This window comes from Bos taurus, chromosome 20, assembly GCF_002263795.3.
Source record: "Bos taurus isolate L1 Dominette 01449 registration number 42190680 breed Hereford chromosome 20, ARS-UCD2.0, whole genome shotgun sequence".
In the NCBI taxonomy this organism is placed as follows: domain Eukaryota; kingdom Metazoa; phylum Chordata; class Mammalia; order Artiodactyla; family Bovidae; genus Bos; species Bos taurus.
In genome coordinates, this window is record NC_037347.1 from 42,015,691 (window position 1) to 42,038,645 (window position 22,955).

The window sequence follows — 22,955 nt, forward strand, 5'->3', positions numbered from 1 at the left end:
AGAAATGAGTGATAGAGTTGATGGAGAAACTTACTGGTGACTTTGACCCAGATGTAAACTTTCTTGGGTAGGAGTGACTTTGTTAGTAGAGCTGCCGAGCTGGCAGCACATCGCTAATAAAGCAGTCTCTCTCCTTGGCTGGATTCTCCAAGTCTGTACGGTTCCACTGAAATGTCCTGGGCTTAATTTAAAAATCTACCCTCTGGGTTTTTCCCTCCAAGCACGTCCATACGCTGAGCCTTTGCAAATTTCATGCTCCAGCGATTCAAGGAGATAGAATTGCTTTTTTCCTTTTTAATTGAGTTACTATTAGTATTTGTGGGGATCAGAGTTAGGCGAACTGGTGGTTCATTAAGCAGTAATACCCAAGTAGGGGCTTCCAGAGAAATGATGAGGGATGGTATAACTGGTTCACTCTTGGATTTTGGTCCTCAGGCTAAATTTATGGCTAAGTGGAGATCATGTTTTGTGAAGACTTTTTTTTTTTTGTCTTGGCAAAGCAAGATGTGGAGAATTCAAAATTAGTGTGCTCAGTGCTGAGATTGTCTATAGATGGAGATGTCCATGTATTTCCTAGAGATCTTTCTATTCTAGGAGTTATGGTTTGCCGGTTGCCCCTGAACCTGCCGGATGCACACCAGAATCACCTGGGGAGATTATTAAAAATACAGAATCTTGGGCCCCACCCCCGGAGACTGTGAATCAGTAAGTAGATCTGGGGTAGGGCCTGGGAATTTGTGTTTTTAAACAAATAACTTCAGGTGATTCTGATGTCAGCAGACTGGTGTCATGGGGTCACTGGTTTTTCATACAAACGAATATGGTGGTTTGGCATGACGTTTTTCTTTTAGGTGACAAATGAACTAAACAGGTAAAATAGAAAAGTTTTACAAGGAAAGAACATTTTTAATAGCCTCCCTCTGCCCCCTTTTGAAGTCGCTCCCCAAGCAGGGAGAAGAAGAGAGGTCGCTGGGAGGAAGAAAAAGACAGATGGAGTGACATCCCGGGCTCTGGCAAAGAGAAGAATTATACCTCAATCAAGGAAAAGGAGCCAGAGGAGGGGCTGCCTGACAAAAATGAGGAGGAGGAAGAAGAACTCCTTAAGCCTGTGTGGATTCGCTGCACCCACTCAGAAAACTACTACTCCAGTGACCCCATGGATCAGGTGGTAGGTCTGTGGTAGGAGAGAAGCTACGGACCAGAGCTCCTCAAGCTCGGCGCTGTTGGTGTCTGGGGCTGGATAGTTCCCTGTGGCGGGGCCTGCCCGGTGCCTGGTTGGATGTCGAGCAGCATCTCTGGGCTCTGTGCGCTGGATGCCAGTAGCACCCTCATGGCTGTGATAACCGAGGCTGTCTTCTGACGTTGCCCAGTGTCTCATCCTGGTGGGTGAGAGAACGCCCCTCCCCCTGGTTGAGAACCGCTGCTGTAGACAAAAGCTGCTTTACAAAAGGCAAGAGTGCTGCAGGTGTATGGAAGGATCTCTTCATTCTGATTTTTGATGCCACTGCTAGCCTTGATGCTGGTGGTCTTGTAAGCTCTCACTCATAGCTATGTTATACATCCCGTGGTATACATCTGTATGCGTGTGTGTGTGTTTCCCTCAAAACGAGAAACAAGGGAAAATTGAGTTTGTCTCTTGCAAGTCTGCCCGTGACCAAAGGTACCCATAGCAGGTTTCCTGTGCTGGTTGCTGGTTTTGTGGAGTCGCGGCGTCGTCACCTTGGATGGGTTCTCAGGAGAGTCAGCACACGTGCTGTTCACGATGGGGCTCCTGGGGCTCAGCAGCTGTGCCTCATTGCCTTGGGGGCCCCACTCTCAGGAGAGTCAGCACACGTGCTGTTCACGATGGGGCTCCTGGGGCTCAGCAGCTGTGCCTCATTGCCTTGGGGGCCCCATGACCTCTGTGTGCTTGCTTCTCCTCCTTCTTCCATCTCCATTTTATTTTCTGTCACTCTCCCTTTCTTTTTTTTTTCTCTCTCCCCTAACAGGCACTATGCCTCCATCCCCATTAAGTTAGGTGTATTTGCCATAGAATGGACACACAGTCATGTTCACTGATGAAATGAAAGAGTGAAGGAAGGGATACCTACAGATTTAGGACAGAAGAGCCTGGAGATGTTAGATTTAGTGGGTGGGATAGATAAGAGAGCATTCTGTTGTTTGGAATTTTGTAAAAACATCTTCGACTTGGACTGGGCCCTTACCTATGGTGAGCTTGAGAGGAGACTGTTGTCTCTTGACAAAAAGGTTTGAGAGGTCTCTCTTGGTGGCATGATATTTTACTTGATAAAGAAAAGCAGGGTTTTAAGTCCTGGTTCAGGTGACACAGGCAAGGAGAAGCTCACACATGGAGCCCTATTTGTGAAACTGCCCCACGTGTCTCAGATTACCTCCCTGAATTCTTAAAACATCTCTGGAAAGAAGGCATCTGTTACTTCAGAATGTTGTTGTAAATGAGAGTACTTAACTGATCGTGGTTTAAGCTTGCTGGGTTTGTTTTCCTCGACAAGCCATCTGGAGGGAGGTGGTGGCTGGTGTGTATTTAGTGCCTTAGTGATGGCAGGGCCGTAGGTGGGTATCGCTATCTTTCAGAGGGCCCATCACAGTTGCAGGATGCCCACAGGAGCCCCAGGCATCATGTCCGTACACACCTCTGCCCAGATACAGATGCAGAGGGCAGTACTGGGTGGAGCCCAGGGTGCCCAGGGATCTCTTCTTTCATCCCTTCGTCCAGAATTGTGTTTAATGGATTAATTTTCCATCTCTGCCATAACCCATCTCCACAGACTTCATTCATGGCTTAAAATACCGCACATTTATTAACTCCCAGTTCTGTAGATCGGAAGTCAAACTTGGGTCTCCCTGGCTAAATCGAGGTACTGGCAGGACTGCTCTCCTTTCTGTTGACAAACTGTTTTCTTGCTCATTCAGGTTGTTGGCAGAGTTCAGTTCCTTATGGCTGTGGGATGGAGGCCCTTGTCTCCTTGCTGTCTGGCAGGTGTGGGCTGTTCCCAGCTTCTGGAGCCCGTGTGCATTCCTTGGCCCATGGACCCCTTCCTTCATCTTCAGAGCCAGCAGTGTGGGTCGAGTCCCTCTTGTGCTTTAAAGATCTCTTGCCTCTTCTTCTGTTGCACCTCTGACTGCTGTTGTGAGAGCCTCTCCACTTTTAAAGACCTGTGTTCAGTTGTGTCCACCCAGATAACCCCACCTCACATTCTGTAGCCTTAATTGCTTCTGCAGAGTTCTTTCTGCACTGAAAGGTGGCATGTTCACTTTCCAGGGATTAGGACAGAGACATCTGTGGCGTAGGGGGACTGGCTTCTGAGATCCCGGGTTCTCCGCCCCAAACCTGAAGGGAATCCCAGTTCTGTGAGCAAGGGGGAAGGGGAGAATGGCTCCCCGTGGGTATCATTACTCTTGAAATAATGTTGAAGGCACTGAGGTTCAGAGCATTTGAACAGCAGAGCTTTTGCTTTTCCTCACCTTTTTTGTGGGTGTGTTAAAACTCCAGGGTAGAAGGAAGGCTGATAAACCAGAAGGCCAACATTGGCTTCTGTTTGTGCACTGCTGCTGCAGAGAGAGCCTAAGTGTCAGAGCCACTCCGGCATCACCAGTGTCAGTAATGAGGTGGGGCTGAGGAAAGCAGGCACCCTCTCTTGGGAATAACTGCAGATTTCATGATTGAATATTCATTTTATGTTGGAAAGGTGCCTTTTGAAAATGTCAAATGTACATTTTAGGTGGGTGTTTAAAGTGATTTTCAACCTGGGAGGAGAGTAAGGGAAAGTGAGCAACTTCCTCCAGGAATGTATTGCAGAACCCTGTGTTTGTAAAGAGTGTGTGTGTGTGTGTCCGTGTGTTTATGGGATGCATGTGTGGTTTGTGGGTCACTGGGTTAATGGGGAATATACACCACCAGTGAATTTCAGTAGGGGAGGCGTATATGTTCTCTAGGAGGGTATCAGGTGTCATGAATTCTGAGGGGTTTATGATTTTTTGGTTGCTGTATCAGAAGGGCATAGATGAAGATTTCTAACATTTCTAAGGGTTGGCAAAGTGCACTTACCTGAGAGCATCATTGCCAGCACTCTGGGCATTTTGTATTTAAAATGTTTGTTAAATTGAGGGTTGAAAAATGATATCTTGCTGTTAAAATCTTTGGTTATTGGTGAGTTCTTAAGTCTCTTTGGTATGACTATTATTAATATAGTTCCTAATATTGATCCTTTATTTTTCAAAGGGAGATTCTACTGTAGTTGGAACAAGTAGGCTCCGTGACTTATATGACAAATTTGAGGAAGAGTTGGGGAGCAGGCAAGAGAAGGCCAAAGCTGCTAGACCCCCATGGGAGCCTCCCAAGACGAAGCTAGATGAAGATTTAGGTGAGTCAGAAGTTACTAGACCGAGATCCTGTGCTTTTTTTTTATTGTTTAATACCAGACTTTTGGGATGTGTCCTTGAGAGTCCCATAGTAAAATTTCCTAATGTCCATTTTATTTTAATTCCAGTCAGCAAATACATAGCAATGTAACTTTCTTCTTTTCGATTTTCTTTTCTCTTAGTTATATTCAGTAGAATACATAAGAGATCTCATTTGCAAGGCATGCTGGCCACTGTGTCCCCCAAGACTCCTTCTGTCTTAAAATCATAAGGGACCACAGTCCAGCCTCCCGTCAAAAGCAGGAGCCTGTTCCCGTGCCTCGAGCTCTGATGGGCAGGCATCTCCTGTGGCTCTCTCCACTGCCAGGGTGTGGAAACTCCAGCCCGAGTCCAGCTCTGTTTGAAGCGCTCTCTTTATTCACAAAGTTTCCATCACTTTCTTACATATTTTCACGTATGTATTCTGAGACTCCAAGGAGATGCTGAGATCACTGCTTCTCACCACATCGTGTCCTTAGCCCCTAACGCAATGCTGTATGCAGAGGAGACGTTCAGTGTGCCTTTTCCTGCGTGTTTTCTGGCTCTCGTCTGCCCACCTTTGTTATTTCTCCTTCACTCAGAGGCAGTGTCCGTGGTGGGGAAAGGCACGACAGAACCAGCTGGCCCGGGTTTGAATCCTGGTTCCACCACTTGAAATGTAATCTCGGGCAAGTGATGTGATTCTCTGTGTCTCGATTTTCTCGTCTTAAAAGAGGAATGACAGTACCCATCTCACGTAGTATGCTCGAAAATACAGCAGTGTCAGGGCTCCTTCTTACTACGCTGTACTGCAGTAATCTCTTGTAGGATCACTCCAAGTTCTAGGTCTTCTTTTTTTCTTTTTTGATTGTAGTAAAATACAAAGAACATGTACATAATACACGTAAGATATACTACTTAGCCGTTTTTGGACGTATGGCTCTGTAGCGTGTTACATGCATTCATATTGTGTAAACAATCTTTGGAACTCTTTTCATCTTGCTAAACTGAAAACTCTATCAAGATTAAAGACCAACTCCCCATTCCTGTCTCCCTTTGCCTCTGGCAACCATCCTTCTACTTTCTGTCTCTATGAATCTGACTAGTCTAGGTACCTCATATAAGTAGAGTCATACCATATTTGTCTTTTGTGACTGGATTGTTTCGTTACAATAATTCTTGGTCTGTTTTTATCTAGTCATTTTTGAAGGACTAGAGTCTCCTATTGTTACTATTGAGAGAAAAAAATTTAGAATCTGATTCAGTCTGATCTTCAGAGCCTGGCATTCATGACCTTTTATCCCCTCACTTCTGGATTTTTTCCTGTGAGGCCTTTGCTGCAGCCAGAGTCCACCCATTGTCTTGCTCCATGCTTTTGCCTGCAGCGCCCCTTCTGTGTTCCTTTCCTTCTCATCAGCCCAACCCCGCCCCCATCCGTGTGCCTGGGTCACGTGCACCCCTTCTAGGAAACCCCGGTGGATCAGGGTGGATTCACTGCACCTTTTAGGAGGTGAAACCTCAGACAGCTCTGGCGGTTTGCATTTTCTCTGGTCTTGTTCACCAAGTCTTTCTCTAAAAATCTTTGATCCTTTGTTTCCCCCTCTAGATTGTGACTTAGCATCATGGGCTCTATTAGATTTCATGGGTTGCTTAGCAGAGTTCTAGTGTGGAGTAGGCACTGGAGTGTTTGCTGGAAAATAATCAGCTGTCCTTACATTTCTAAACGTAGGTCCTTACGTTTCAGTCATTTGGAAGTAAATCTTCATGTAAAACCTTCATGTAAAATGTAAATCTTCATGTAAAACCTTCATGTAAAATCAGCTTGCAGACTGCTTCAGCTTCTCTCCATCTTTTTCCCCTCACCGCTATAGAGAGTTCCAGTGAATCCGAATGCGAGTCCGATGAGGACAGCACCTGCTCTAGCAGCTCAGACTCTGAAGTTTTCGACGTCATTGCAGAAATCAAACGTAAAAAGGCCCATCCTGACCGACTTCATGATGAACTTTGGTACAACGACCCAGGCCAGGTGCGCAGGCTTTTATGCTCTTGCTGTGAAGGTTGCACACCCACACATCACATTTATGACTGCTGGCTCAGAAGATGCATGGTAGCTGGTATTGAAACTGAATTTTACTCTCAGGGCTGGGCGTCATCCTTCACAGCTTATTTCTTTTCAGCTTCAGCTCCAAAGCGTAAGCACCAGAGCAAGTGTTCCTTGAATCATATTTGACGATGTTTGTAAATCCTGTGTGAGGGAGCAGGATGGTGGTGCTGCCTCATTAAACTTGCAGTAAACGGAAGGAGACGAATGGTAGGATGAGGGAGAGAGCTCTTGTAGCTCTTTTTAAAAGCAGTTCATCTAGAAGTTATCTTGTAACCATACAGTAAACAATGTCCCAGGCCCTATGAGACTTCGTATTTGCCAGTTGGTAGAAGTCACAATTCCTTGTAACTTCTTGTTATTAAGCGTGTTTGAGCTAATGACATCGTGTGTGTTTGTGCTCAGTTGCTCAGTCGTGTCTGACTCTTTTCGACCCCATGGACTGTATGTAGCTCATCAGGCTCCTTTGTCCATGGGATTCTCCAGGGAAGAATACTGGAGTGGGTTGTCATGCCCTTCTCCAGGGGATCTTCCCAACCCAGGGATCGAACCCGCATCTGTTGTGTCCCTGTGTTGGCAGGTGGATTCTTTACCATTGCGTCACCTGGGAAGCCAGTGACGTCATAGGTGGACATAATTATTTTTTATTTTCACTTTCTGTTTTATTATGAAGTTATACTGGTGGAACAGTGGTAAAGAATCTGCCTGCCAATGCAGGAGATGCAAGAGATGCGAGTTCAATCCCAGGGTTGGAGGGATACCACTGGAGTAGAAAGTGGCACCCCACTCCAGTGGTCTTGCCTGGAAAGTTCCATGGACAGAGGAGCCTGGGAGGCTCTAGTCCATGGGGTCACAAAGAGTAAGACACTGTTGAGCAACTGAGCATGCACACACAATAATACATAGTGCAAAATAGTATCTTTTTAAAATAATTGTATTTTTACAAATGTATAATACATACAAAAGTAGTATCTTTAATACATGTCAACTTATCAAGCATAATTAAACATATCCCTAGAAAAAGATCATTTAAAATTTATATTTTGTAAATAAATTCATACCATTCTACATTATTTTGATATTGTTCTCCTGGTTCATATTAGATTACATTATCTTTTTTTTTTTAATGTAGAATTAATGTAGTTAGAATGCCTGACAGAAATGTACCTTGTGGTCCTTTTTGCTCTCTGAGAATTGAGCAGAAATGTTTACAAATTGTTAATACACTTTGGAATCTTTACTTTGGTACATTAATCATGTATATGATCTTTTTAAACAGCTTTAGCAAGTTATAATTCACATACCATACAATTTACACAATTAAAGTGTACAGTTCATTTTTTTTTTGTATATTCACAGAATTGTACAGTCATCACAATTTAATTTTAGAACATTTGTGTGTCCCCCAAGAAAAATCCTTTCTCCATTAGTCACTCCCCTTACCTGGTGTGTGGTCTTTTAATGGACTTTGTTCTCATATCAAGAAACAAATAGTCTCAGTGTTGTATTGACTGTATTTGGTTTTGTATCCCCTGTACAGGTGAGCCTTATAAAGGGCTGATCTGTATTGGAGACCAGACCCTGGTAAAAGATGGGCATGTAAGATGTCTATTTCCTTCCCTGGAAATAAGTGAGCACTAAATGATTTTTCCGCATTTTTCATCACAAGTTGTGTCCTGCATTAGGAATGTGTTGTGACTTTGGTGGGAATTCAATCACATCTCTGTTTGCCAGCTGTTATTTTGGATAATATCTTAATGTGATTTTTTTTTTTTTAGGTAGCCATATTATTCCTCTCTTGTACCACCTGGAGCTTTAGATTTCTCAAAGGGATAAAGAGACTTATAGTTTTTTTAATATTTCTTTTCAAAGTTTTATTGAGCTATTTTTGACAAAATGAGTTATAAATCCCTAGAACTCTAAAGAAATATGTATATGTATATAGAATATATATGTCTCATAATAATATCGTATATATAAATATCTATGTTTTAATTAATACCAAAAAAGTGAGAAATGGAACTCCACTTCTCCATTCTCCAGACCGATGCTCTGATCTCCTTTTTGATTCCATATTAACCATTTATATTGAATAAACTCACGAACTGGTTAAGGCCCTTTAAGGTTTTGACCTCAGTTCTGCCTTTTTGGCGGAGAAGGCAATGGCATCCCACTCCAGTACTTTTGCCTGGAAAATCCCATGGACGGAGGAGCCTGGTGGGCTATAGTCCGTGGGGTCGCTAGAGTCGGACACGACTGAGCGACTTCACTTTCACTTTTCACTTTCATGCATTGGAGAAAGAAATGGCAACCCACTCCAGTGTTCTTGCCTGGAGAATCCCAGGGACAGGGAAGCCTGGTGGGCTGCCGTCTCTGGGGTCACACAGAGTTGGACACGACTGAAGCGACTTAGCAGCAGCAGCAGCTGCCTTTTTGGTCTTGTCACTTACTTATGTGATCCATTCCATTTAGATGGGTCTCATGTTCCTGGGTTCAGACAGTAAAGAACCTGCCTGCAGCATGAGAGACTTGGGTTTAATCTCTGGGTGGCGAAGATCTCCTGGAGAAGGGAATGGCTCCCCACTTCAGTATTCCTACCTGGAGAATTCCGTGGACAGAGGAGCCTGGTGGGCTACAGTCCATGGGGTTGCAGAGAGTCAGACACGACTGAGCAACTAACACTTTGCTTTTCACTTTCATGTTCTTGGAGCATAACGTTGGATTCCTTCTTTCTCTTTTTTCTCTTTTCCTGGTTCGTCGTGTAGAATAGCCATCTTCTTTTCACATTTTGGCTTCTTGAACCCTGTTTTTTCCTTTATTTTGAAATTACTAAGCATATCATGTGTGTGTTATTTCTCCCATGTAAATATTCTTAGTGCTTGCTTCAGCAGTACATACACTAAAATTAAAATAAGGGTTCCTTAATCATGTGGACCCTGAGCTAGGTATCACCCACCTATCCCCCCTATAGTGCTTAACCAGCAGCTTTCTATCCAAGAAGCACCCAGGATTATTCACTTATCGAATCATGTGAGTGGAGTTCATGGCCAGAAAATGAATTAAGGTGAAAAAACAGACACAGAGTCCCCTGATTAGTGCTAGAAGTTTTTCTGGTTCTAGGAGTCATTTTCTTCCTTCTGCTTGAGATACCTTTTGGTCTCTTCTTTGAAAACATTTAATCTGCAGGTCACCTTCAAAGCGTTCTACATGTTCCTTCAGAATATAAACTAGGCTTTTCTTTTGTGAAAGAGTCATTTTTCCTGAAATAAGAAATAGCGGGAACATACTGGAAAGCAGTAGGAGAAGATGGGGGCAAACAGGGCGCTGACACTGATATTTTCTGCTCGGCTGCACAAATAAGTCGGGAATCCAGCGTTGTCATAGCGTTTCCCTTTATCAGACAATATAGACAGTTTGCAGCTTTATTGGTTTTGGAACATCCGTTTAATCTTCAAACCTTGACAGCCTTTCAGAGCTTCGGTACTCATGACATTAAAACCCACACAGTTTCCGCGGCATCGTCGTGCATGGAGTGGATTTTCCCCCCAATAAAAACGAATTACATTCTGTTTCTGACAGATGAATGATGGCCCACTCTGCAAATGCAGCGCAAAAGCGAGACGCACGGGCATCAGGCACAGCATTTATCCCGGAGAAGAGGTAACTGGTTTGGGTTATTACATTTGTCAGCGCTGAGCATCCAGAAGTAGACAGATGCTGCTGCTATTCTGCTCCCCATAAATGAAGTAATACCCTGGAAATAGTCTTCTCAGGTTCCCTGATAGTCTCTGTTACTAATCACTGGAGAAGAGACATACTTGGGTTTTGGGGGTGGAATGGGAATGTTATCAAGGACACTTCGGGAGGTTCATTATTTAAAGTAGGCAAAGTGAATTTGAAGTGCCCTTTTTTTTTTTTTTTTTTTTATCATTTTCAGTATCCTAAAATGGTCCGTAATTGTAGTTGTTTTTCATGTTTTTGTTGTAAACGGTGGTGAATCTCTGGAGAAACGCTCTTATCGAGGTGCTGTATGGCACATGTCCTCTTCCCTTGGGGATGTGCGTGTATGCCCTTGCCTTTGTCAGTCTTTGTCTGTTGTCTCCACTCAGCTGTGAGCGTCACACGGACTTGTTTGACCTGTGTCACACCCTACCCCTGGGTCGTCAGGAACACTCCAAAGGTGTTTGCATGATGAGTTGAACACTTTTACATTGAAGAGTTATACGTAACTACTCCCGATCAATTATTTTCCTTCGTTTTTTTCCCCATTACGTTTTACTTCTCTGCAAGGTATTCTCGTTAATCCCAGGATTGTCACTTTATGCTTCAGCACACTGTATTTAGGGCTTCCCTGGTGACTTAGTGGTAAAGAATCTGCCTGCCATCGCAGGAGGCGCAGGAGATCCTGGTTTGATCCCTGGGTCGGGAAGATTCCCTGGCAAAGGGAATGGCAACCAGCTGCAGTGTTCTTGCCTGGGAAATCCCATAGACAGAGGAGCCTGGCAGGCTATAGCCCATGGGGTCGCAAAGAGCTGGACACCACTTGGACTAAACAACAACAATAACAACAGAGTATAGTGAGGGCGTGTGGGACAAGGCCTGCGCCCTGTGAGTGTCCGTGTGCATGCCTCAGGCCGGGGTCTCTGCAGGTGGGGCTGCTGTGGAGACCTTCCATGGTCAAGAGGAGTGTGGGCTCGGGACTGAGCAGAGGGGGATGTCCACCTGGGGTGGACCTTTAGAGCTGGGCTTGTCGAAGTTGTCTCACGTGGGGCCAGGATGGTTTTCATACGCGCATCTCCATCTGTGCCGAGAAAGCTGCCTGAGAAAGGGCATGGTGGAGGGGGCTTCTTGTAGTGGAGGGGGACCTGGAAGGAGCTGATGGCTGCAGGCTGTGTGCTGACTGTTTTTCGCACGGCTGGGCAGCAGAGCCCTCTGTGAAGGGAGATTCGGGTGGGCAGTGGTGCTGGCTGAGGCAGTCAAACCCATTCTTAGAGTATACTTGGCCCTTTCACCATGGATGGGGCCTACATGGTCCACATTCTGTCAAGGGGCCAGTTGGCCCTCAGGGATGGTGCCATATTGGGGTCCCAGCGGTGGTCATTATAGGTGGCTGGTATGGCAGGCAGCTTAGCAACTTAGCCTTGGATGCTGTTGAGCTCCATCTGCTCCTGTGTCCACTTCATGTCCATTCATTCATTCATGCCCATCCTGTCGGCTCTGGGGGACTGACTGCTGACTGAGGCTGGCCGGGGCATTTTGTTAGCTCAGTGGTTTAGAACCTCTTCCACGGTGGGTGTCCCCCGCCCTGGGGGCACCCCAAGACTGTCTTATCCCTGATCATCCCAGGTTTTTCCTTCTAGGCCTCTGACCAGCTGGCCGGCCACTTGCTTTCTGCCATGCTGCTGCTGCTGCTGCTACTAAGTCGCTTCAGTCGTGTCCGACTCTGTGTGACCCCATAGACGGCAGCCCACCAGGCTCCCCTGTCCCTGGGATTCTCCAGGCAAGAACACTGGAGTGGGTTGCCATTTCCTTCTCCAATGCATGAAAGTGAAAAGTGAAAGTGAAGTTGCTTAGTCGTGTCCGACTCTTCTCGACCCCATGGATTGCAGCCCACCAGGCTCCTCCATCCATGGGATTTTCCAGGCAAGAGTACTGGAGTGGGTTGCCATTGCCTTCTCCGTTTCTGCCATGAGTCCATCTTTATTCTAACCTCAGGCTACTTCTCTTTCCACACAAAGTAGATGACCAGGTATACCACCTGGAACCCTGCCCACTGGGTGGTCTCCCTCGTCCCTGTCTTCAGAGCCATCCATGAAGAAGGCTGCAGCACAGTCTGTTTTTGGCTTGCACCTCCTTTCTTTTCTTTGTTTTTTAAAGAACGCTGTCTTATTTATTTGGCTGTACCAGGTCTTGGTTACGACGTGCAGGATCCTTAGTTGTGGCATGTGGGAATCTTAGTTATGGCATGCAGGGTCTAATTCCCTGACCAGGGATTGAACCCAGGCCCCCTGCTTTGGAAGCTTAGAGTCCTCACCCCAGGGCCACCAGGGAAGTCCCTGTACTTCCTTTTTGGCTGACCCATTTGCAAACTGAGCTTGGACTTTTCCTTCTGCTTTCAGTACACCTGACTTTAGTCATCAGCTGAGGGAATGTGCTGATGCGACAGTGGTGGGTGCCCAGTTTGTTCATGCCCCCTACTCTGTATGTGCCAGGTTCTGTGGTTCTGGTTATAGGCACCCTCCTTCTTATGATGGCCCCACCCAAACGTGTGCCCAGAGGGGACTGGCAGAACCCAGCTCTCGTCGGGCAGTTCCAGCCCCACATCTGTTTGCTGTCCCTTGGCCGTGCCTTCCATGTCTGCCAGGGCCCAGCAGCATACTCGAAATTGCTTTGCAAAGGCACATAATTTTTCATGATAGACAGCACGGCTTGGCTTCAGAACCTCAGAGGCCAGCATGGTGATTCTCCCAGTGTGTCCGTAAGCCCCTCTCAGCATCTTTTCCTACCAGCAGTCTGGGATTTGCTGAATCACGTGGCTCCCATTGCAGGGCAACTTGAGCTGTGGTTTGAAACTGCCGAGGCCTTTCTCACTTGAGTCACTCTCATAGCTGGTGGCCTTTTGTGCCATTTTATAAATGGGCTGTAGTAATATCCTCTCTGAGGATGGCGTTGCCTCCTGAACTCGAAGAAGCCCACCTGGTATTCTGTTTCCTTCTTCACTGTAGGAATGGAAGAGGCAGTAGTTTTGTGTTTTACTTTGGATGGCTGTCTTGGAACCACTGACTCCTAAAAATGGAGTGGCTGTGGGAGGCCCTGAATCTCGGTAGGGTTTCTCTCCCACCCTTTGGAGCATGTACAGTTTACCAAGACTTTTCGCTCGGTCGACATAATGTCAAAGATACAATGGAGCAGTATGACATGCTGCAGTATTCTAGGTCAGGAGCGCCTTGGACTGTATGATGACAGTGAGTAGAAGAATTCACACAGGCTGGTGGCAAAACCGTTAGTGTTGTCTATTCCATGTGAACGTGAACCTGTTCTCATCAGAGCTGGTCCTCATTCTGTTGGGATAGGAAAGAATACATTCAGCAGGTCAGTTGCCGCACACTTGGTGCCTGAGATCACGTTCATCTGCTGAAACTGCTGTAATACCTGGCACAGCAGGTGCAGTCGGAGCTACTTGGCTGAGCTTCTTGGGGTCTATGGTCATCTGCCGGGATCCACTTGATTTCTTCAGGGCCCAGACTGGTGCATTAAACAGACCGTGATAGGGGCAGTCACCCTTGTGTCATTTGGATCCTTAAGGGTGGCACAATCTCCACCATTCCCCGGAGTCACACTGTTTTTGATGTCCAGGTTGGGTTCTGCTTGACCTTTCCCACTATGGTGGCTCTTACTCCACAGATCAGGGACCCAGGGGGAGGTGTCACCGTCTGCCCATTTTGTCAATTCCAGTGGTACGTCTAGGGACCAAGGAAATGACCACTGGGTGGATCTGTAGACTCAGTGGACCTCCTATAAGCCAGACCGTGACCAAGATCTATACTGCCTTGGCCTCATCTGCCCCACTCTGACGGGGATAGCAGGGTGATACGTCCAGTCTTTGAGTATCACTTGATTCAGATGGTGTGTCCAGCACTCCTTACACTGTGTGACTTCCTCCTTCCCCAGCGTACAGTTCCTTGAGCACAATGGGCATAGGCCCCTTTGGGGAAGGACAGGATTGTCATGACTATTTTTGCTTGTGATTGTGTCACAGGGCCTGGCCTCTGGCCTCTTGGGCAGCCTTTTCAGTCAGTGGATTTCAGTACAGTAACTTGGTCGGGTCTGGAACTGGGCAAGGGATTATGACTGTGTATGGGAGCAACCTACCTTAAGCCTCTTGTTTGTCCAGTCTTGATTTCTTCCGTTGGCACCAACTAAGGTGGTATGCTTGTCAGCTACCCATTTATTTTGTACCCAAGGACACCAGGCTGTGAAAGCCTCTTCTGTGACCCTTTTGGGTCAGATCCCCTTGGCTGCCACTTTGGTCCTACCGGTCATGATGATAATTGTGTAACCTGGCTTCTTATAATGAGCTCCATCGTCTTACCTCTGGTTTCAGAGTCTTGTCATCCTTGATGTGGTCAGCAAGCTGTGTACTGTGTCAGCCCCTCTTATGCTCAGTCCTGGCCTGCAGAGGATGCCACCACTGATCATCCTACTGATGCTGGTGCCCCTGTGCCAGCATGTTCCTTTTGGCCTTGGTTAGTGGCATGTCTTCTGGGCCATGAAAGATGATTATCTGGTATTTTTTCAGGCATAGATATTATATCCATCCCAGTGTGCCCATTTCCTTGAATCTTTGAATTCCTTCTTTTTCTGTCTGTCCTGCAGTTTTGGTATTTTCACTTTAGTCAGCATGGACCATTGCTTTTTCATGCTACTAAGACATCTGACAGAGAAGGCAATGGCACCCCACTCCAGTACTCTTGCCTGGAAAATCCCATGGATGGAGGAGCCTGGTAGGCTGCAATCCATGGGGTCTCGAAGAGTCGGACACGACTGAGCGACTTCACTTTCACTTTTCACTTTCATGCCTTGGGGAAGGAAATGGCAACCCACTCCAGTGTTTTTGCCTGGAGAATCCCAGGGACGGGGGAGCCTATTGGGCTGCCGTCTGTGGGGTCACACAGAGTCGGATATGACTGAAGCGACTTAGCAGCAGCAGCAGCAAGACATCTGAGTGGAACTTCCCTGGTGGCTCAGACAGTGAAGAACCTGCCTTCAATGCAGGAGACCCTGATTCAATCCCTGGGTCAGGAAGATCCCCTGTAGAAAAGAATGGCAACCCACTCCAGTATTCTTACCTGGAGAATCCCATGGACTGAGGAGCTTGGTGGGCTACAGTGCATGGGGTCACAAAGACTCAGACACGACTGCGAGACATCTTAGTAGGGAGTTCCCAGCATCTCCTGATGGCCTTGGATCCTGAATGCTCCTAACTCCGTCAGCTGTTCCCTAACCAACTGTTTCCTGGTCCTCTTGATCATGCACTGCCAGTCCTGTGTGAGTTCCTGCTGCTGGCATGTGCTGGCGCTGGCTAGTTCTTATAGTTCCTGTGGGATATTATGTTTCCTCTTAGTACTTTCCAGCTGTGAAATGTGAAACCAGTGATGCTATTCAGTTCAGTCGCTTAGTCACGTCCAACTCTGCGACCCCATGGACTGCAGCATGCCAGCCTTCCCTGTCCATCATCAACCCCGAGAGCCTACTCAAACTCATGTCCATCGAGTTGGTGATGCCATCCAACCATCTCATCCTCTGTTGTCCCCTTCTCCTCCTGTCTTCAGTCTTTCCCAGCATCAGAGTCTTTTCCAATGAGTCAGTTCTTCCCATCAGGTGGCCAAAGTATTGGAACTTCAGTTCCAGCATCAGTCCTTCCAATGAATATTCAGGACTGATTCCCATTAGGTTTGACTGGTTTGATCTCCTTGAAGTCCAAGGGACTTTCAAGAGTCTTTTCCAACACCACAGTTCAAAAGTATCAATTCTTTGGCACTCAGCTTTCCAACTTTCACATCCATACATGATTACTGGAAAAAACATAGCTTTGACTAGACAGACCTTTGTCAGCAACGTAATGTCTCTGCTTTTTAATACGCTCTCAAGTTTTTCATAGCTTTTGTTCCAAGGAGCAAGTGTCTTTTAATTTCATGGCTGCAGTCACCATCTGCAGTGATTTTGGAGCCCAAGAAAATAAAATCTGTCACTGTTTCCATTGTTTCCCCATCTATTTGCCATGAAGTGATGGGACTGGATGCCCCATGATCTTCATTTTTTTGAATGTTGGGTTTTAAGCCAGCTTTTTCACTCTCCTTTTTCACTTTCATCAAGAGGCTTTTAAATTCCTCTTCACTTTCTGCCATAAGGATGGTGTCATCTGCATATCTGAGGTTATTGATATTTCTCCCGGCAGTGTTGATTCCAGCTTGTTCTTCATCCAACCTGGCAGTTATGCTGTGGTATGACCCTAATTATAGGTCTCTTGTCAGGTAGGGAGATTTGATGGGGTAGGGGAGGTGAGGACAATGTCACCTTCAGAGGCTTTCCTTGTCTTCAGACAGAGGAGTGCTTGCTCTTCATAGACAAGGCTAGGTTGCCTCTGAAGATTCAGAAGGTTTAGAGGAGTCTAAGGAGGCAAACTGGAAAAGGAAATGGTAACCCACTCAGTGGGAAATCTTCCCTGTGAAATGCAATGGACAGAGGAGCCTGGCGGACTACAGTCCATGAGGTCACAAAGAGTCAGACACGACTGAGTGACTAAATGACAATAAGGCGTCAAAACCTGTACGTCCGCATCGCAGGTTCCATAGCCCTGACCTTGGAGTAACAGACCTATGGTGGATGGTTGTTAATTAGTCTTTAAGGCCCACCGACTCTGACAGGTGAGCCCCAGGCGTAGTCCTGGCGCGCAGCCTGACCTCGCGCTGCTGGTGATGGGAGCCTCTTAGTGGGCCATCAGCAGGTCCTCTGCTTTCATGTCTGGCTTCCAGCTGCCTTTCCTCCTCCTCCTCTCCGGCTGCATTTCTGCAGAGCAGTGGTTCTCTTAGGCCTTCTGACTAGTATCAGCAGCACCTCAGACCTTATTAGATGTGCAGATTCTCAAGCCTGCCTCAGCTGCTGAATCAGAAACTTCTGGGCACGAGGAGCAAGCAGTCTGAGATCACCCTAAGATTTGAGGAACAAGGTAGAGCATCAGTGGTGCTCGGCAGTAGTCATCCATCCCACTATCCGTACAGCTTCTGGTCACTCCAAGTCTTCAACACCTGCTGCATCGAACCTGCTTCCGCTGGTATAGTCTCCCACTGAGCATCTTTGAAAGTTTCAGCTGGCGAGTTATCTGGTGCCAGGGGCTGTGTGTGCCACCAGGCACTGTGATGGGTTCTTTATTGCCAGTCGGATGGCAGGTGATTCAGCTCCAAAACCTCATCTTACCTCCTGCTTTCTTGGATCACCTCTGGTACCTACTGTCACACCCTGGATTCTCCGGAAGCAGATGTGAAGGTGAAGTCTGGGGCGCATGATGTTTCTCGGGGATCTTCACCTGTGAGCGGAAGAGGGTATGAGCAGGATTGGACAGAGGGATTGGCCGAACTGTGAGTCAGTCCCAACAAAGCCCCAGTCAACCTGGTGATGACCCAAGGAATGAGTATTGCCCATTCAAGGTGGGCCGCAGTGGCTGCGCCTTCGTACCTCTGTCTCGCTCAGTATACACCTGACATCAGGTGAGGGGGCTCTGTTCGTGACGCAGATCCTGAAGGAGCCGGCAGCTAGAGACTGCTGTCAGCACTGTTTAAGGGCAACAAGTCCTTCCCTGAAGGGTGGTCTGGGTCACACATCGCTGTGTCTGTCAGAGTACCCAGTGATTCTGCTGATGCTGCTTTTCTTTTCTTGCCCTAAGCTCCATGCATGTTCTGTTCTACCAATTCTTGTGGTTCCTGCAATTCTGTTTCCTTCTATTTTTACTCAGCATATTTAACCATATCACTTTGTTCCCCTTCCTGTTATAGCCTACTGCTATTACTTCTGAGATTGTTCTTTTTGCTTTTTGGTTTATTGGGAGGTTAGCAAGGTCAAGTATTGTGTTATTTTACAAATGAAAAGGAAGATAGTCATGGAAATTTAGTTCTAGAAAGATCTCTATGTTCAAACCCCTTGTATTGTATGTGAATAGGCAGGTTGAATACCAGTGACCAGCCAGCCCATGTTTATCCATTCAGTTAGTGGTAAAGTGAATATTGTTCTTTTCCTACCAGTTTGTGAAGGAACACACATAAAACCTCTTTTGTCAGATGTGAATGTAGAAAATACAGTCTAGTTTTGAGTAACAATATTTTGCCACTTTACTCTTAAACTTACTTTTGTTTTTCCCCTCAGGCCATCAAGCCCTGTCGTCCTATGACCAACAATGCTGGCAGGCTTTTCCACTATCGAATTACAGTCTCACCTCCCACAAACTTTTTAGTAAGTTCCTACCAAAATCTATTTCATTTGTTAAAAAATATAAATAGGATCTATGTGTGTTAATAGGTTGAAATGTGAATAGGCTAAGTGTGGACTCAGTTCTTAAAAAAATATTTTATTTTTATGCTGATAAAACTGGCCTTTATCATAATGACTTTAATTTGGCTTCCTCTCATTATACTAATTTCTGTGTCGTTTTTCTTTTATATTGTTGGTACCTCATAAGACCTAGTGAACTATGGATAGGTCTGTTGGAGCTATGGAGTTGGAAGAATGCATAGAACACTTGTGTATCTCTTAAAAATTGACAAATAACTTATATATTATCTAGTGACCCATAACTACTGCATTTATGACAGTAAATGCCTAATATTTGTTGACTGTGGTACCAGGCACCATTCTGTGTTTGAAATGTATTAACTTATTTCTCACAGAAAGTTGATAGAGTAGGTATTATTTTCCCCAGTATGCAGATGGGACAGTTGTCCCTGTTTCTACAAATAAGGTTAAGTAACTTGCTGAAGATTATTCAGGTAACATGTGGCACAGTGGGGACTTGAACCTGGGCAGACTGACTCTGTAGTACATGGCTGTGTGCTATTTTACTGTGCTATACTGCTGTTGACAGCAGTATAATTAATTAATTCTGGTTACATTTTTTATTAAGAGATTTCAATTTCAAAATTAGATTTTTTTTTTGATGTTTTTCTACATAAAAGTTACTTTCCTGTTTGAAGAAATATTAAATGTTTATTATTTATTTATTTTGATCACTTCTCAGCTTTTTGACTAAGATCAGGAGTAGTTTAGGGGCTTCCCAGGTAGCACAGTGGTAAAGAATCCTTCTGCCAATGCATGAGATAGAAGAGGCCCAGGTTCTATCCCTTGGTTGGAAAGATCCCCTGGAGAAGGAAATGGCGACCTGCTCCGGTATTCTTGCCTGGGAAATCCCATGGACAGCAGAACCTGGCGGGCTACAGTCGATGGGGTTGCAAAGAGTTGGACATGACTGGACACACTATTTGGTTGTTCCAGGACTTATTGGGGTGCTCGGGATCTTTCACTGCAGCATACCAACTCTTAGTTGCGGCATGAGGGATCCAGTTCCCCAACCAGGGATCGAAGCCTGGTCCCTTGCGTTGGGAGCTCAGAGTCTTAGCTGTTGGACCACAGGGAAGTCCTTCGGAATTAGATTATTAATTATTATTTATTTTAACAACTTTACTGAATATGATTAATATACCATAACTCACCCATCTAAAATATATATTTTATGATATTAAGAATTGTGAAACTAACACTACAATCTAATTTTAGAACATTTTCATCATTTCCCAAAGAAACCCTGTACTTACTGGCAGTCAGTTCTTTCCTGCTGCCCAGCCTTCAGCAACTACTAACATATTTTGTCTTTATCATTTGCCTAGTCTAGTATTTCATATGAATAGAAACATACAATGTATGATCATTTTGGTTTCTTCTGCTTAGCAAAATGTTTTCAAGATTCATCCATGGTGTAATATGTAACTTCATTCCATTTTACTGCTGTATGGATATACTATATTTGATTTATCCATTCATCAGTCAGAGAACATTTGGGTGGTATCCACGGTTGGGCTATTATGAATAATGCTGCTGTGAACGTTTATTTACAAGTTTTTGCATGGATGTATGTTTTCCTTCCTTTGAGTGTAACTCTAGGACTAGAGTTGCTGGACTGTGTGGTAAATCTGTGTTTAGTATTTTGAGGAACTACCAAACTATTTTCCAAAATGGCTTTACCATTATTATTTCATTTGAAGTTCTCTCATTATATTTAATTTAGGACAACTTTGTTGAGTTATTCTGATGGGAAGTAACAGTAATATTAGAAAAACAAATGTGCATTAGGATATTCTTTAGTTTCCCCTACCCACCTAAGCTTTTCATATATATATGTGTGTGGGGGTATATGCATAAATGTTTATATATATGTAAATGTTTAAAAGAATAATGTTTAATATCTATGTAGAAAAAACATGTCTTTTAGGTTTCTAATCTTGATCATTTGCTCCATGTTTAGCATTTAGGATTAAAAATGGCAGACCATAAGAATGGCATAATGAACAGAGTCTCTTATGCTTAGATTAGCATTTGTATATTTTGATTAGATTCTATTTTCAGGTAATTAAGATCTGTGACATTATGCAAGAATTGGTTTGTTACAGTGTTTGCTGGCTGGGCTTTTCCTCAGGGGGTCTGGGGATGGAGCTGTGAGGGGAGGAGCCGCTGGCACCCTGGGGCCTTCAGAGCCTTCCAGGCTGCTGCTTGTCTTCACTGTTGTGATGCTTAGTCTTCTCTACTTTGAGCTTTGATTTGGCTGTGTGATTATCTTTTTCTTGTTAGGACTTCTGTTAGTACAGAAATACAGTTTAGTAAGAACAGGACTGGTAGTATTATGAGATTAAATAAAACAAGTTCCTAGAAAATGAAGTCATGTAGCCTTTTTTCCTTTATGGCAGCCATAATAAACCTCCTTGATTGTCTAGTATATAACTGAAGTCAGAGAATCCTACCAAGCTAGAGTTAAACTTCTTTGTAAAGTTTCTCCCTGGTGTCTGGGTGAACGTGAGCAGGAGTCTGTACTTGGTCGCTTTGGTTGGTTGCTTTTGTCCTGATAGATACTGTGCATGTAAAAGTCATATCATTTGTTCATGCTTCATGTTTCTGTTTGCTTTTAGACTGACAGGCCAACTGTTATTGAATATGATGATCACGAGTATATCTTTGAAGGATTTTCTATGTTTGCACACGCCCCCCTGACCAATGTAAGTATGTGCTAATTGGCCAGCTTTCTCCTTCCCTGTGCCCCCTTTTCTTTCTAAAAGTCAAAGGAAATTTCTTTTCCTCTGACTTCTAAGTAACAACTACTTTACATCCCTTTGCCTAAGCTACAGGAAGTCAGCGGCAGTGTGTGTCAGGTGGGAGTGTGACATCTGTGCTAATGAGTCACAGGTTTGGTCCGCATTAGATGGTGTAAGTAAACATGTATCAGAATAACATTTTGAGAGTGTGAAAGATTGAAAAAGAAGGATAAACTGTGGAGTAATGTGTCAAAGCTATTTTGGGGTGGGTGTCCTTCAAAAGAGAGCTGGAAAGTTTTAAGGAGAAGCTAGTACTTAGTCTGTGAGTCACAGGTAAAGAAATGGAGCTTGTTCAGGGCCTGAGTTAACTTCATAGTTTTCTGCTTTTGCATCCCAGGAAGACGTCCTCTTTAAGAGACTTTGACATACAGATCATGATATTCTCAGGTATTAAGGCTGATCTGTTGGTAATCGGTTCAGATGGAAGTCCTGTAAGTCAAAATCTTTCTATTTCAAAGCTAGCTGTCTTAGGGGTTGTCTTATTGTGTACTCTAGTTGGATGTAGAGTGGAATTCACTGGTGACTCAGGAAGGGAGTGTAGAGGTATCCATGAGTCAGTCAAGACACTGCTATAGAACTTACTGAATTTATAGCTACGGTATATGTACATTGAAGTAGAATGTTCGTTAATTCTTTCCGGTTTACATAAAAGAAATTATATCTGCAGTTTGAAAAGTTATTTTAGTTTATTTGAAATGTGAAATTCTGTTCCATTGAAGAGTAAAGAATAAAACCTTTGTCTAATCTTTCCACTTTCTATTTTTTTTTTAGTAGACATGATTCCATAGTAGTGATACTAATTTAAAACAAATTGTTTCTTAATGAGATTTTCTTTATGCCACAGTATATTTTATCTCAGAGAATTTTTTTTGAGAAGATGATTACATTGTAAGTGTAAAAATAAAATCACTTGATAATACATATCACATATCTCTAGGGTGAACCATAATATAGAAAATCATGTAATATTGAACTATATTTTTTATTGAGGTATAATTGACATATAATGTTACTAGTTTCAGATATATAGCATAATGATTCGGTATTTGTATATATTGTGAAGTGATCACCATGATAAGTCTAGTTAACATCCATCATCATCCATACTGACAAACTTTTAAATTGGACTATTTTTTTTTAATTGAAGTAAAGTTGATTTATATGGTGTGCTAATCTCTGCTGTACAGCAAAGTGACTCAGTTATCCACACATATACATTCTTTTTTATATTCTTTTCCATTATGGTTTATCCCAGGATACAGTTCCCTGTGCTACACAGTAGGATCTTGTTGTTTTATCCATTCTAAGTGTAATAGTTTGCAATCTCTTAGTATATCCCTCTTCTTCCCCTCTCCCTTGGCAACCACAAATCTACTCTCTCTGTTTGTGTATTTGTTTCTGTTTTGTAAATAGGTTAATTTGTGCTATATTTTAGATTCCACATGTAAGTGACACAGTATGGCATTTGTCTTTCTCTTTCTGACTTACTTCACTTAGTACGATAATCTCTAATTGCATCCTTGTTGCTTCAGATGACATTTCAGTCT

The 22,955-nt window shown here is 44.4% G+C and overlaps 1 protein-coding gene across 4 annotated transcripts in view; it reads left to right on the top strand.

Annotated features, from left to right (window-relative positions):
* The window catches only part of DROSHA (drosha ribonuclease III), a 122,760-nt gene that overhangs the window by 16,294 nt on the left and 83,511 nt on the right, over positions 1–22,955 (top strand). For all 4 annotated transcript variants that reach the window (XM_010816832.4, XM_015459113.3, XM_005221630.5 and 1 more), the window contains 6 exons: positions 937–1,168; positions 4,241–4,382; positions 6,270–6,424; positions 10,079–10,159; positions 18,419–18,505; positions 21,226–21,312. In XM_010816832.4, the coding sequence (XP_010815134.1) occupies positions 937–1,168; positions 4,241–4,382; positions 6,270–6,424; positions 10,079–10,159; positions 18,419–18,505; positions 21,226–21,312 (784 nt within the window). The remainder of the gene's footprint in view (positions 1–936; positions 1,169–4,240; positions 4,383–6,269; positions 6,425–10,078; positions 10,160–18,418; positions 18,506–21,225; positions 21,313–22,955) is intronic.